This window comes from Oryctolagus cuniculus, chromosome 8, assembly GCF_051225735.1.
Source record: "Oryctolagus cuniculus isolate XC-2025 breed Fujian yellow rabbit chromosome 8, ASM5122573v1, whole genome shotgun sequence".
In the NCBI taxonomy this organism is placed as follows: domain Eukaryota; kingdom Metazoa; phylum Chordata; class Mammalia; order Lagomorpha; family Leporidae; genus Oryctolagus; species Oryctolagus cuniculus.
This window is the reverse complement of record NC_142874.1, coordinates 75,831,065-75,845,038: the sequence shown is the minus strand read 5'-3', so window position 1 is coordinate 75,845,038 and position 13,974 is coordinate 75,831,065. Positions and strand designations below refer to the sequence as shown.

General features: G+C 40.2%; 1 protein-coding gene and 1 long non-coding RNA gene across 3 annotated transcripts in view; one reads left to right on the top strand and one right to left on the bottom strand.

Annotated features, from left to right (window-relative positions):
• LOC149125057 (uncharacterized) overlaps positions 1-5,419 on the top strand; it is a 7,819-nt gene extending 2,400 nt beyond the window's left edge. The window contains exons 2-3 of the long non-coding RNA XR_016212286.1: positions 2,769-2,847; positions 5,023-5,419. This is a non-coding gene — a long non-coding RNA (uncharacterized LOC149125057). The remainder of the gene's footprint in view (positions 1-2,768; positions 2,848-5,022) is intronic.
• Positions 1-13,974, bottom strand: part of LOC149125056 (uncharacterized) — a 21,785-nt gene extending 7,811 nt beyond the window's left edge. For both annotated transcript variants that reach the window (XR_016212285.1, XM_089302879.1), the window contains exon 1: positions 13,713-13,974. Coding sequence is in view for 1 of the 2 variants with exons in the window: in XM_089302879.1 (XP_089159005.1) it covers positions 13,713-13,974 (262 nt within the window). In the remaining variant the exon portion in view is untranslated. The remainder of the gene's footprint in view (positions 1-13,712) is intronic.

Here is a 13,974-nt window from a genome sequence, read left to right as displayed (position 1 = left end):
GAGCGACAAGCCTGTGGGCTGTGATTTGCCAACCCTTGCTCTGAGTCTTGAAACTTTTGAAGGCAGGACTGGGAATTTGCATCTATCCTATCTGTTATGAGTATATACCCAAATTGTAGCCAAATAGCTGCATGTTTATATTTTCTTATATTTATCTAAAAATATAAATTGAGCTCAGCCATTTTCTTTCAAATGCCTAATCACTATATCTGTGCATTATTGCATAGTGAGTCAAATAATTTAAAAATAATGCCAAAGACTTTCATTTTAACATTATATACCCAATTCCTGACTGGTTCTATTAATTTTTTCCCTTCAATCATAGACTGTCTCTCTAACTTTCACTACCCATGTTTCAGAAATGTTATTTGTTACAAAGAGACTAGGATAGGGGCCAGTGCTGTGGCGTGGTGGGCTGTCTGCCTGTGGCATCTGCATCCCATATGGGCACTGGTTCATGTCCCAGCTGCTCCACTTCTGATCCAGTTCTCTGCGATGGCCTGGGAAAGCAGTGGAAGATGGCCCAAGTGCTTGGACCCCTGCAGCCACCTGGGAGACTCAGAAGAAGCTCCTGGCTCTGGGCTTTCGATCGGCCCAACTCCAGCCCTTTGGCTGTTTAAGGAGTGAACCAGCGGATGAAAGACCTCCCTCTCTGTCTCTACCTCTCTCTGTCTGTAATTCTACCTCTCACATAAATAAATAAATAAAATCTTTTAAAAGGGGAGAGAGAGAGTGTAGGATAACGTGAATAACTTCATTACAAATCAGTTCTACCTACAGATAAAAAAAAAAATCAGTGTATTTTGTAGGTGATCATTTATTTGTTTTTACTCATTATCTTCTTTATATTATACATGTTAATGTTACATTTGTCTTTAACATTCATCAAAGAGCACAATTTACATTTGATATATTCAGCAATAAGGATGCCTTCATCTAGTTTATTGGAAAAGCAGAGAGCCCTTGAGATACTTCCCTTTTTATAATCCTTCAAGGAGATCACAAATGAGAGAGAAGTAATTAGTATAATTGTGAGTCACAATAAGGCTCACAAACCAAGGAAGAGAAATGATTCATAACACAAGATTGTTGAGAACAGTCATCGACAGACTAAATTTGTGTGCCCTGTCCGCCCATATGGTAGTCATCTGTATGCTTCCCCCTCAACATTTTCAAATTTTTATGAATGATTTACTCTACTATTCCCTAGTGATGAACATCATTAGTCAAATGTTACTCTGAATTAATTTTGCATTTTGAATATTAATATGTGTGTATTTGTCATCCCATTAATTATGTGACAAAAGCATTTACCATAAAAAAGTTATTTACCATAATTATAAATCTTATTTTTGGAACAGAAAGTACTTGAAATGATGAAACAGTGTTTCTTTATGGTTTTCAGTTGCGACTGTACCTGGGTAGGATCTGCTATTTGTTTGTTTATCTCCTGAAGGCTATTGGTAATCCTGAATGATTTAGACCCCAAGATTTCTTAAGCCAAAGCAATTCTGTAAAGAAACCAAAGGGTTTGTTTTTCAAATGAATGGATGTCCTAACTATAAAGCATGCCTCTGCTGCCTTGAACTTAAAACAGTTTGTTGCATCATTCCAACATCTGGATTTCATTTATTACTAAGGCAGGATAAGATGTTTGAAAAATAAAGTAAAATCGCTTTTAATGATCGTTATCTGGTTTTGCTTGTGGACTAAAAATTTCCCTCAGTGTCCAAGTCAGGCTCTGTCATGTTTAACTTTGACTAAAACTATTTACTTCATAGGAAAAAGAGTTACAGTGACCTAATCCACTCCTCCTCTTCCTCCAGCTTAAAAAAAAAAAAAAAACTATTTAGTTAATGGAAAAGATTGGAGTAAGGGACTTAATCTTATTTGAAATTTATGTGCAATAGCTCTGTTGGATTTCATGTATTTCTTTTAATTAGATGCACTTGTTAAAACATCTAATTCCTCCCAAAATATAATGTTCTAAATCTGATAGATCTAAATTTGAGTGATGGTTGGATTTTAAAAAATGCATTCCTAAGTTACATACAGTAGAAACCATGTATTTGGAGTATCTCATGTGCGAATAAAGTTTTCTTGTAATGACAACATAGCAATATATTTTTCAATTACCAGTCTGTGTAAGTTTTAAATCACATTAATGTATGGCTTCCAAAAAATTTCCTTATGTTTTCTCAAAACTCGGTACATAACTGGCAGAACAATTTTCTCAAACATTATTTGAAATGTTTTGATAAACAAATCTCCGTTTTAGTTTAGAAAAAAAGGAAAGAAGGTTTTTTAAAGGACATTTTCAATTGCATCCATGAAAATGTTCTTTATGATGGCTCTAATAATCCTAATCATTCCTACTATCAATGCTAAAAAAGAATAAGAAGATATAATTGGAAGAGTATAATAGGAAATAATGAAAAAAGATCTGGAAGTTATACATTGAATGAGAGATAAACCTTTCCTGGCAATCAGAGCTCTCAGATTACCCACATTAGAAAGAAGGAAAATAGATGGAAATGCTATCCCTTGAGATACTTAAGGCCAGATTTGGCAAAGTGCTGGAAAACAAAACACAGAAAAATCCCCTAAATCTGTTGCCAAGGAAATGGCTCAGGTGACCTCCAAATAAGTTTTTCTGTGTGCCACTGATGTGGTAAGAGGGCTCTGGAGTCTGCTTTGCTTTTTCACTGATTCCAGGGTAACCTCAGAAGACCTGTTTGACCTGGCTGCCTTTTTCCTTTCTCCCTTAGGACTTTGCCAAATGACACTTTCTTGATGGAGCTCAGTATACACAAGCACTTCAGGACTGCAAAGAGAGTTATTGAAGAGGTAAAAATTATTGTTTCTTGTTACCCGTTGCTCAATTAAAGTTGAAATTTGGAAACAAAGTCTAAGATAGGTTTAATATGTTAGTCTGGCTCTGCTTTTAGTGCTGCATTTGTATTTAATTCAACTTGATTTTATGCAACTTCATTTCACGTGTGTTTATCAAGGAGCTCTTACTGCATGAAGATAACTCAAAGCCCAGGGCCATAAGATTGATTCATTGGCCATGTTGGAAGTTCAAGGAGTTCCTTTGCTTGAACAGCAGAAGAAAAAAGTCTCCCAAGGTCCCTGTGGTTCAGCAATTCCATTAAGCTTGTGGTACAGTGGACAAAACTTGAAATTGGAAGATGGGACAACTGATTTGTCAATATTTCTGAGCTCCTTATAGGATTCTATATGCTGGGGATTCTAGATGCTGGGGATTATGAGAATTGCAATGGGATCCCAGCCATGGCTACCTGGCTCATTTCACAGTGTCATTCAAGGGCATGATGTGATTTCTACTACTTCAAGGTTCTGTGGGAATCCTAGAAGGCAGTGAATGGGCAGGTGTCTGTGTCCCAAAAGTGATGTGCCACCAATACCAACAACAGAAATAAGCTGTAGTCCCTCCATTCCAGCACAGCGCTAGGTTTTTTTTGTTTTGTTTTGTTTTTTTATCAGGCAGAATGGACAGTGAGAGAGAGAGACAAAGAGAAAGGTCTTCCTTTTGCCGTGGGTTCACCTCCAATGGCTGCCATGGGGTGCAGGGCCCAAGCACTTGGGCCATCCTCCACTGCACTCCCGGGCCACAGCAGAGAGCTGGCCTGGAAGAGGGGCAGCTGGGACAGAATCCGGTGCCCCGACCGGAACTAGAACCCGGTGTGCCAGCGCCACAAGGTGGAGGATTAGCCTAGTGAGCCATGGCGCCGGCCAGCGCTAGGTCTTAACTTACCTCCTCCATTCCTTACAGTGCCTTTTCTCTTCTACAAATGAAGAAACTGATACACTGAGAACCAATGCAACCAGCTAGTGGGTGGCAGAGCCATTCAAAAACTTAAGGCCAGAAGGGTCATGAAATCTGGTTAGCAACTTCCATTCTTCAAACAGTGGTGGCCATTATACTTTCTGCTCAGTAACTGCTGACTCTCTTGCCATAATTACCCATTTTCTAGGAAATCTCTTACTCTTGTGAGAAGCCTGCTGCACTGAGCTGGCTCATAAATGCAGAGTAGCTAGGACTGGAACCAGCACTGTGATATGGGATGTGGGCCTCCCACACAACGGCTTAACCCATTGCACCATAACGCCCACTTCTGCATATTTTATTTTAATATGCCTGATGTATTTTATTATATATGTAGGGCATAATTTCTCTATTTTGTGTATTAAAATAATTTCTGTCTTGGTTCTCAAAAAAAAAAAAAAAAGCTATTTTCTTCCAGAAACTCTTGACTGTTAACTTAGGATCCTTCTCCACTCAGATGTAGCTATATTTCCATCCAGACAGGACACCCTGAAAAGGCAAAGATTTATTAAGCAGTTACTGTTTGTCAGGCATTTGTTTAAATATTGTTTTAAAAACAACTGTCAGAGCTAGTGCTGTAGCATGGGAGGTAAAGCTGCTGCCTGCAGCACCAGCATCTCATTTGGGCACCAGCTCAAATCCCAGCTGCTCTACATCCAATCCACTCTCTGCTAATGCACCTGAGAAAGCAGCAGAAGATGGCCCAGGTGTCTGGGCCCTGTGCCTATGTCAGAGACTGGAGGAAGCTCCTGGCTCCTGGCTTCAACCTGGGGAGTGAACCTGTGGATGAAGATTCTCTGTCTCTCCCAATCTCTCTCTGGAACTCTGACTTTCAAATAAATAACAGGGGAAAGAAAGTGTTTAGGGCCAGTGTTATGGCACAGAAGATTAAGCTATCACTTGCAACACTGGCATCCCATAATGGAGTGCTGATTCTGTACTGGCCACTCCAATTCCAATCCAACCCCCTGCTAATGTGCTAGAGAAAGCAGCAGAGGATGGCCCAAGTGCTTAGACCCCTGCCATCCATGTGGGAGACCTGGATGGAATTCCTGACTCCCAGCTTTAAGGCTGGCCTACACCTGGCTGTTGCAGCCATTTGGGGAGTGAACCAGCAAGTGAAAAGTCTCTTTCTCTCTCTCCATATATATTTTCTCATTTATTTTTCACAGCAATCTGGAAGAAAGAGAATACCAAGGTTCTGAAAGCACAAGTGACTCATGCAAGGCGGTACAGACAATAGCAGAGCTAGGCTTGGAATTCGCACGAATGTTCTGTCTCTCCACCTACCTATGCTGCCCATTGAAACTAACAAGCAGTCACCAACTGATCAGAATATATTTATGACATAAATCCATGACGACCACCACTGCAACACAGAGAACAGGACTCTGCTCAGATGTCACCTCCTCATGCCAAAAAGGCTTTCCTGGGAGTAGCCAACCTTCCTCCATAAACCCCATACACGCAGCTTTATTTTTCTTCCTAGCACTTGCCAACAGCTGGTAAAACAGAGTGATTTTTGTTTATTGTTTCTCCTGTGTGTTAGAATATGAGCTTCTGCAGGGCCTGGGTGTTGTCTGAATTGTTCAGTTCTATATGTCTTGTACCTAGAACAGTGCCTGTTGTAAATAATGAAACTGTGTTAGATGAATGGACAAAGCAGAGTAGCTAGCCCGCCTGTGATCTGCTGATAGCACACACTGTTTGGTCAGGTAAATATTATTGCAGGGCAACAAAATGCAGCAATGCGTTTATACTTTTGCATATTCAGTTACAAGTGGTTCTCAACTTTTTTTTTTTTTTTTTTTTTTAAGATTTATTTATCGGGGCTGGTGCTGTGGCTCAGTGGGTTAAAGCCCTGGCCTGAAGCACCAGCATCCCATATAGGTGCTGGTTCGAGTCCCAGCTGCTCCACTTTTGATCCAGCTCTCTGCTATGGCCTAGGAAAGCAGTGGAGGATCGCCCAAGTCCTTGGGCCCCTGCACCCATGTGGGAGACTGAGAAGAAGCTTCTGGCTCCTGGCTTCAGATCGGCACAGCTCCAGCCATTGCAGCCATTTGGGGAGTAAGCCAGCAGATGGAAGACCTCTTTCTCTCTCTCTCTCTCTCTCTCTCTCTCTCTCTCTCTGCCTCTCCTCTCTCTGTGTAACTCTGACTTTCAAGTAAATGGATGGATCTTTTTAAAAAAATTACTTATTTTAGAGGCAGAGTTACAGATATAGAGAGAAAGGTCTTCCATCCATTGGTTCACTCCCCAAATGGTCACAATGGCTGGAGCTGGGCTGATCTGAAACCAGGACCCAGGTCTCCCACGTGGGTACAGGGGCCCAAGCACTTGGGTCATCTTCCATTGCTTTCCCAGGCTATTAGCAGAGAGTTGGATTGGAAGAGGAACAGCCAGAATGTGAACTGGCACCCATATGGGAGGCTGATGCCGCAGGCAGAGGTTTAACCTACTATGCCACAGCAAAGGCCCCAAGTGGTTCTCAATTTAAAAACTTGCTACCCATATAAAAAATTTGGCTGCAATGCTAAGCTTCCCTCAGGACTCCATTGACTACATTTCTTTTACTTGTTAGACACTTTAAACACCACTATTACAACTTTTACAAATGTTCGTATTGACCTTATAAATGTAAATATGAACATATTTCAAAAAGTTTGTGGAAAAGTGTAATAAAAGATGTTTATTTTGATGCAGACAGTTTTGAAATACATGAATGGATTTTATTTTTCTTTTTTTTTAAAGATTTATTTTATTTATTTGAAAGACAGAGTTACAGAGAGAGGAAGAGACAGAGAGAGAGGTCTTCCATCTGCTGGTTCACTCCCCAGATGACCACAACAGCTGGAGCTGAGCCGATCTGAAGCCAGGAGCCACATGGGTGCAGGGGCCCAAGGACTTGAGCCATCTTCCACTGCTATCACAGGCCATAGCAGAGAGCTGGATCAGAAGTGGAGCAGCTGGGATTCAAACCGGCACCTGTATGGGATGCTGGCGCTTCAGGCCAGGGTTTTAACCCGCAGTGCTGGCCCATGAATGGATTTTCATAACGTGCATTTTCCATGAAATTTTGAAGCCAGCTCATCTTTCACTCAACTGAAACTGAACAAACCTTCAACTCATCTTCGCCTGAGCTGTATTTCAGAAATTCTCATGACTACTCTAATGTTGTAGAACAGGGAGGTTGGAGTTGACAGGAATCTTAACCAAATTTGGTTTAAGTATTTTACACTGGCAAATTGTCCAAAGGTCTGTGGACATGTAAGCAGATGTTGGTGCTCTTCCAAGGCCTTGGACAGGATCATGGAAATGAGGGTCCCAGAAGCTCTGCTTCCTCTGGCTTCCTATTAAATTGTCTTCCAGAGATGGGGAATGAACCCACTGCACTGCAGCTACACCTGCTGTCATCTCTGCCCTGGATTAGCAAAGCATGCTCTTGCCCTGATTCCCACTTTCCCATGTTTCCCGTAATGGGCACCTTGTCACTTGGATCTCCGCTCAGGGAGGCTTTTTTGGTTACCGTATGTATACCACTCCAATCACTCTCTGCTGTATTTTCATTCACCCCTCACTTTTATCTGAATATATTTTGATAACTTATTTATTGTATAATGACTCCAGGAAAACGTGGTGTCTCTGAGAAAGCAGGAATCTTGCCTGTGTGGCTCATAGATGCATCATCTGAACCCAGAAGAGCAACTGACATCATTCATTCATTCATACATATACTGTTTGAATGAATGAATGAACTATGAACTTGAAAGTATATAAAGACCTTTTTAATTATCTCAAGAGTATCATCTTTATAAGTTTAATCAATTTACTCCAAATCTAGTCCCCATCTCACTGGGTTGGTGGAGGAGCCAATTCAGATATGGTTAGGGCCTCTTCCTCCCCAGGTGCTGTGGGTTGAGTGTGCATTCCTGCAATTTGTATGTTGAAGCCTAAGTTCCTTAATGTGATGATATTTGGAAGTGAGAGCCTTTGGAAGATATTTAGGTCATGAAGCCATCATGAGTAGGATTACTGCCCTTATAAGAAGAAAGACAAAATACAGATGATTCCCTCTCTCTCTCTCTCTCTTTTTCTCTCTCCAAATACATAAAAAATCTGAAAAATCATCCCATCTCATATATTTCATATATTTTTGTGTACTGGAAAGAAACTGACAGTCGGGTCGTCAGTACGCTATGCCTCCTTGTTATGGGCTGAATTACATCCCTCCAAATTCATACATTGAAGTCCTAGGCCCCAGTAACTCAGAATGTAGCTGCATTTAGAGATAAGGTGATGGAAGAGGCAATTACATTAAAATGAGATCATTAGGATGGGCTCTAATCCAATAGGACTAGGGCCCTTACAAGAAGAAGAGATTAGCACAGACAGATCCCAAAGGAAGGCCATGGAAAGACTGAGAGGAAGCTATCTAGAAGCCAATGAGAGAGACTGGAGAAGGAACCAACCCTACTAACACCTCCATCTCAGTCCTCCAGCCACAAGAAAATGAACAAATACATTTTTGTTGTTTATGACCCAGACTGTGGTCCTTTCCTATGGAGCCCTACCACTGAGATTGAACAAGGCAGCAACAGCGAGCATTGTGAGTGAACAGCTCCTTGGTACTCCCAGCCTGTATCTCAGAATTTTAAATCAGCAGCTGCAGCCACACTGATAGTTTTTCCCCAAACCACCTCCCCCTCCACAACCCATCCCTGCAACTCCCTGACCCAGAGTCTGCACACACCAGGCAAATTTGTTTGAAGGGAGGGCCTGAGGCGTCTCCTTTCACCTTGCTCTTTCTCTCCCCCATTGGAATGCTGCAGAGCGCCACCATCAGCTGCTCCAAAGGCATTTCAGGGACGATGGCATTTCCCTGACATGCATTCCAGGAAAGGGACACACATACTCAACTTGCATCAGGCCCCACTGGGGTCAGCAGGTGATGAAGTAGTGATTCTTGCTAGCCAGTTTCATGACTGTTAAATTTGGCTTCCCAAATAGTTATTCATCATGTTAATTGTCTAGAAATGCATCTTGTTTAGCACTTAGGATAAAGAGCTGCTATCTATTAGTAATCTCAGCAACTATGTTTCCTAGAGGTGAACAAAAATCATTTAAAAATATCTTGTTATCTTTGGGATGTTAATTTATTTCTTTATATGTAATCTTGTGTCTCACTGTTGCCAGTTGCTCTTTTTGAGGGAAAAATAAAATGAAACAACAGAAACAAAGTCCATTGTTTTAAAATTTTAAATTTAAACACTGATTTAAGGGCTCTATGTTAGAGACAGTTCCAAATAATGACTATGACCCAAGGAAAAAATGGATTTGTTTAAAAATATGGAAGCTACATTTAAATATTCAATAACTTATTGGCAGTACATTTTTTTCCTTAAAAATTATCTTTTTCTGATGTTTCATATAATACAGAACTACCTAAAGTACAAAATGTGTAATATTTATTCATAAAAAAAGTAGCCACATTACAATCAGTAGATATTACAAGTCACAGCATTAACATTTTACAACTTGACATTACAGGCCAATGTATACTCTTTAAGGAATATCAAATGTTTAAAACCACATCTTCAAATATGTTTATTTAACTTCACCATAGCTCTCCTAAAACACAACACACACTTCAAGTTCTTATAAATATGCTTTTTGAAATTGAAACTTTTCATATACATGTGTGTTAAGAGGACTTTAATTCATGTGTTTTTTAACTGGTGAGTCGTTTAAACTGAACTCATAAATACATTATCCAATGTTGCAAAATGCCTGCTAACTCTTTTAGAAGAACTTCTAGAAAGCATAACGTTTTAGTGATCCAAAGGGAATGAAGACATTGAAATCACAGTGCATCATCTCAGATTTGGCTATTTAAATTTTATGCAATTAGACAATAATATTCACTCCTTTGGCTGTGATTCTTTGGTTTCTCCAAAAACAAGTCACTATTTAATTCATAATGATAACTCACTTCTAGGCCTTTGAATGATCAGGAAAAAATCATAGATATTAGCTCAAAATGGAAAGCAGTGACATTTCAGAGTGAAAATTTAGCTAAAAGTATAAAAAAGAGGCATGAGTCAGGCATAAGTAGCCAATTTGAAATTATTATGGAATATGCAAACATTTTTGGTGTGTTTCTTTCTCTGTTTAATGAAATATTTTTGCTTCATAATGTGCCTTCCCAGTTCAAGTTAGGCCCAGAGATCTTACCATGCTGTCAAAGTGGGAAATAATTTAATGGGAATTATTTGCTGAATGAAGAATTACTCAAGTAAATGAATGAAATGTAGTATAAAACAAAGCATCTGGTACATTTTTAAATTATTTAAATAGCATGGAAGTAGATTTAGTCCTAGAAGATTGTTGTCAAAACTGTTTAAGTCATTCTTTGTCTTTATAAATTTAAATTTCTTGCATTTGCTCTTCTTAAAACCCAAATAAAATAAAGGGTAGGCTAAGTGCTATTTGATCAGGGTTCTGGTTCCATGATTCTACTCCTGTCTCATTTTCATCCTGTTTTACTGTTCTTGCAAACTACTAAATTAGCTTGCCTGTTACTGTTTAATAGTACTGAAAGAAGGCAGGTGACTTGTGGGTCAGAAACAAAGAACTATCTTACTCCAGGCCCACAAGTAGCAATGACATCAGCACGCTTGTACTGGGTCATCTTGCCCCAAGTCCCATAGGAGTAACGTAGCATGACTCAGATGGATGCTACACACACATCTGTAAGTATCCATCCATGATGCAAACACACAGTGAGTTTGCATCACAGCTAGGGAACATTAAATTTAGAGTTTTTGTTGCTTTCATGATAACCAGTTAGCAAACCTGTTCTTGGTCAGACATGAGATACTGCTTCATTATACTGTTTGCTAAACATAACCCTAAGAAACAGCTCAGGGAAAGAGTTAGCAGAAAGAAGTCCAAAATTTTGGCATATCCAGAAAGATGTGGGAGCACAAGAGATCCACAAAGTACTGTCTGTCCCAACATACAATGTAGTGGTTTCATCCTCACACTGACTTCCCTATCCATGGGGAGATGGCCTGACCCTGACAACTATCCAGAAGTCTTGAACTTCTCCATGATTAAATCATGCATAAATTAATCCTGGGGTCAAGGATAACTCCTTGATTGAGGCATACTTTTTGTATTCATTCTTTACTAATCTCTGTGGTTAGAAGAAATGATGAGTCTGATGGCCATAGGTCAATGGATTCTTCCAAACTGGGGTAGAAGGACAAATGGAGCCCAGGAGGAAAAGGTACAATGCACTCATATGGTCTCTGTGTGCTATAATTTAAGGATTTTGGTCTGCTTTTAGATTTTTCCAAGTGGAATGAAAAAAAAAAGAAAATAAATCAGAACTCCTTGGCTCTCTTTTCTATAACTTCATTCTGAGAAATCTTCATCTACTCATGCTCATTGAGCACTAATTATTCCTTATAAACTGCATTCGATTGGGGAATAAATTCTGAATAAATCAGAAATGACCCTTAATTTCACAGAGTCCTAATCTAGTGTAGAATTCAGTCAATCTAACAGACCATTAGGATGGGAGGGGAAGTACAGAGTGATGGCCATACGTGGAAGAAGCCCCTAACCTGGGAGTCAGGAAGACTCCTTATGACTTTCACTCATAAGCCTCAAAGGGTGACTAGGAATTACCAGGTGATACATTCGTTGGAGAGGACTAGATGGTTTGGAAGAATGCCCAAGCAGATGGCATCACAAATCAAGTCAGAGAAATTAAAAGTAGTTCTGTGTGTCTGAATCATGGAATTCAAGGTGAGGAACAGCGAACTATGAGGTGGGAGGAGTGGGAAGTGTGAGGCAGAAAGTGTCATGTTCCTATGGGAGTTTGACTTTATTCTGGGAGCTCTTGAACATTTTAAACAGGAACAACAAAATAGGTATTATAGTTCAGAAATTTTATTTCGTCTATGGAACGAAAATTGAATTAAGGGCGGAAACAAGCCTGGAACAGACAGATCATTTGAGGATGTTGATGTCCAAGTGGGAACAGAGTGAAGCATCACATTTGCAATATATTTATAAGTTGGATCCATGAGCTTTTATAGACCCCTGGATGCATGAGATGAGCATAATGGGATTCCTAAAGCCTGGAGGCAGGATAACAGTACTTAAGAATAGGTATTTTAAACTTAGGCAGATAAAAGCTCAAATCTTGGCTCTACCACCTAACAGAAGTGGGAAACATCCAGCTTGAGAAATCATTTAGTCTGGCCAAGGCAACTGCAGGCAGGACTTGAAATTCAATAAATTTATAGCAGTCAAATTTTTAAGTTTCTAATTTTGGCTGCAAATGATGTTATAATTATCCAAATTGCCCTTGGCAGAAAAAAAGGTTCCCCACTCATGATAGGATTTAGGGCTTGATTAATTACCAGCAAAAGACAGGTACTAATAACTACTTAGAAGGACTGCTTTGAGAATAAATAACATACTGTATGTCAAGCTCCTGGCACACAGTAATCTTCAATAAATTATACCAAATTTGATTTCCTGGTTCTGTCTAGGCAAGCTGGTTGGATAGGAGAAGCTATTCAAGTTAACTATGTGCTGGACTTACAGCAGTTTAAACAAATCCGATTTATTTTTCTTGTATGATAAGGGAATTGGAGGTGAAGAGCTGATGATATTGACTCATTCAAGAATGTTGTCTCTGCAATTATCTTAGTGTTTGCCTTAGGATCACAGTATGGGTGTCCCAGTTCAACCTCAAATCATCACTTTTATATGTAAGCAAGAGTTGAAGGAAATCAGGCATACAAGAAAGGGCGTAGGGTACTCAGTTATCCTGAGATGAGGAACAGAGGGAGAGAAGCAGAGTTCATGAGGAAATTAATTAGCCTGGTTTTGAATACACTGAGTTTTAGGTTTCTAAGATAAATTAACACCTTGAGATAGATTTAATAAGTAGTTTAATATACTGACCTAGAGCTAAGCAAAGAAATCTGAGATTGCAGGGGACAGCTAGATTCTGCAGGATAAATGAGAGAACCCACACAAAAGTGGAGTGAGAAAGAGGACCAGGTCATGGCTATAATAAACAACTCCATTTAATGGGCAAGCAGAAGCATAGAATCTGCCAAAGAAGGGAGATGGAAAAGACAGGGGAGAGTGGAAAGAGCAACTGTGAAAAGTTTTTTTTAACTCTTTTTTTTTTTCCAGAGCTTATTGATGATGTGAATTGTTAAGTTTTTTGTTTTTGTTTTTAAGAAAAATTTTGAGATAGCTGATTCATGTTTCCGAAGAGACTCAAACTTGGAGTGAGGATCTGCCTCTCAGGACCTTCAGAGGCCCTCTGCCAGTGGCCACAGTTGCTGATTGTGTTGTCCTCCCTTCCTCCAGCAGGAAGGAAGAAAATGAAACACTTACTTACATTTAAAGTTTCCCAATCTATGCAACAAAGTTGTAAGGATGTAGTTTCCAGGAGGAAATTATCAGGCTCTTTCCCTTCTCTAAATGTGTATCAGAGTTCAGAAAAGTACTTCTCAGGGTACGAGGTTTAAAAAAATATATTTGGGTTTCTTTTGTTTCCTCTTGTACAACTAATTCTGCAGGTTGTAGACAGAAACAATAATCCAACCCACTTGGCCTCCCTTTTGTCTATTTCATTCATCAATGTGGTAATTCTTAGAGCATGAATTTGGGAGAATCGAATCCTCTGTTAGCCGAGGATGTCAGTCCAGGCATGGAGATTAAAACCTTCATATGTCCTCTGCAATTCATAGAATTACTAATGTCTATTTTTCCGATCATTCTTTTAAGTGCTGGGATTTTACCTGTTAGTACAAGGGAAAGTTAGCCATACCTCTCCGTCCCGGCGATTCCATTCCATCATGGCCTGAAGCGGTGGCTTTCTTTTCCCTGCACCGAAGGTGGGCTGAGCGAAGGAGCGTGACGCAAGAGGGGGCTGTGTCCTGGATGCTAGCGGGCGCCTCTGCCTCCATCTCAATGAGCCCATTAGCGCCGCAATCTCGCAGCGGCGGCCAGCGCAGCGGCGGGGCGGCAACGAGAGGCTCTGCGCGCCCCAGTCCTGCGTCCTTGGCGGGCGCCCCGCGCTGAGAGCACAT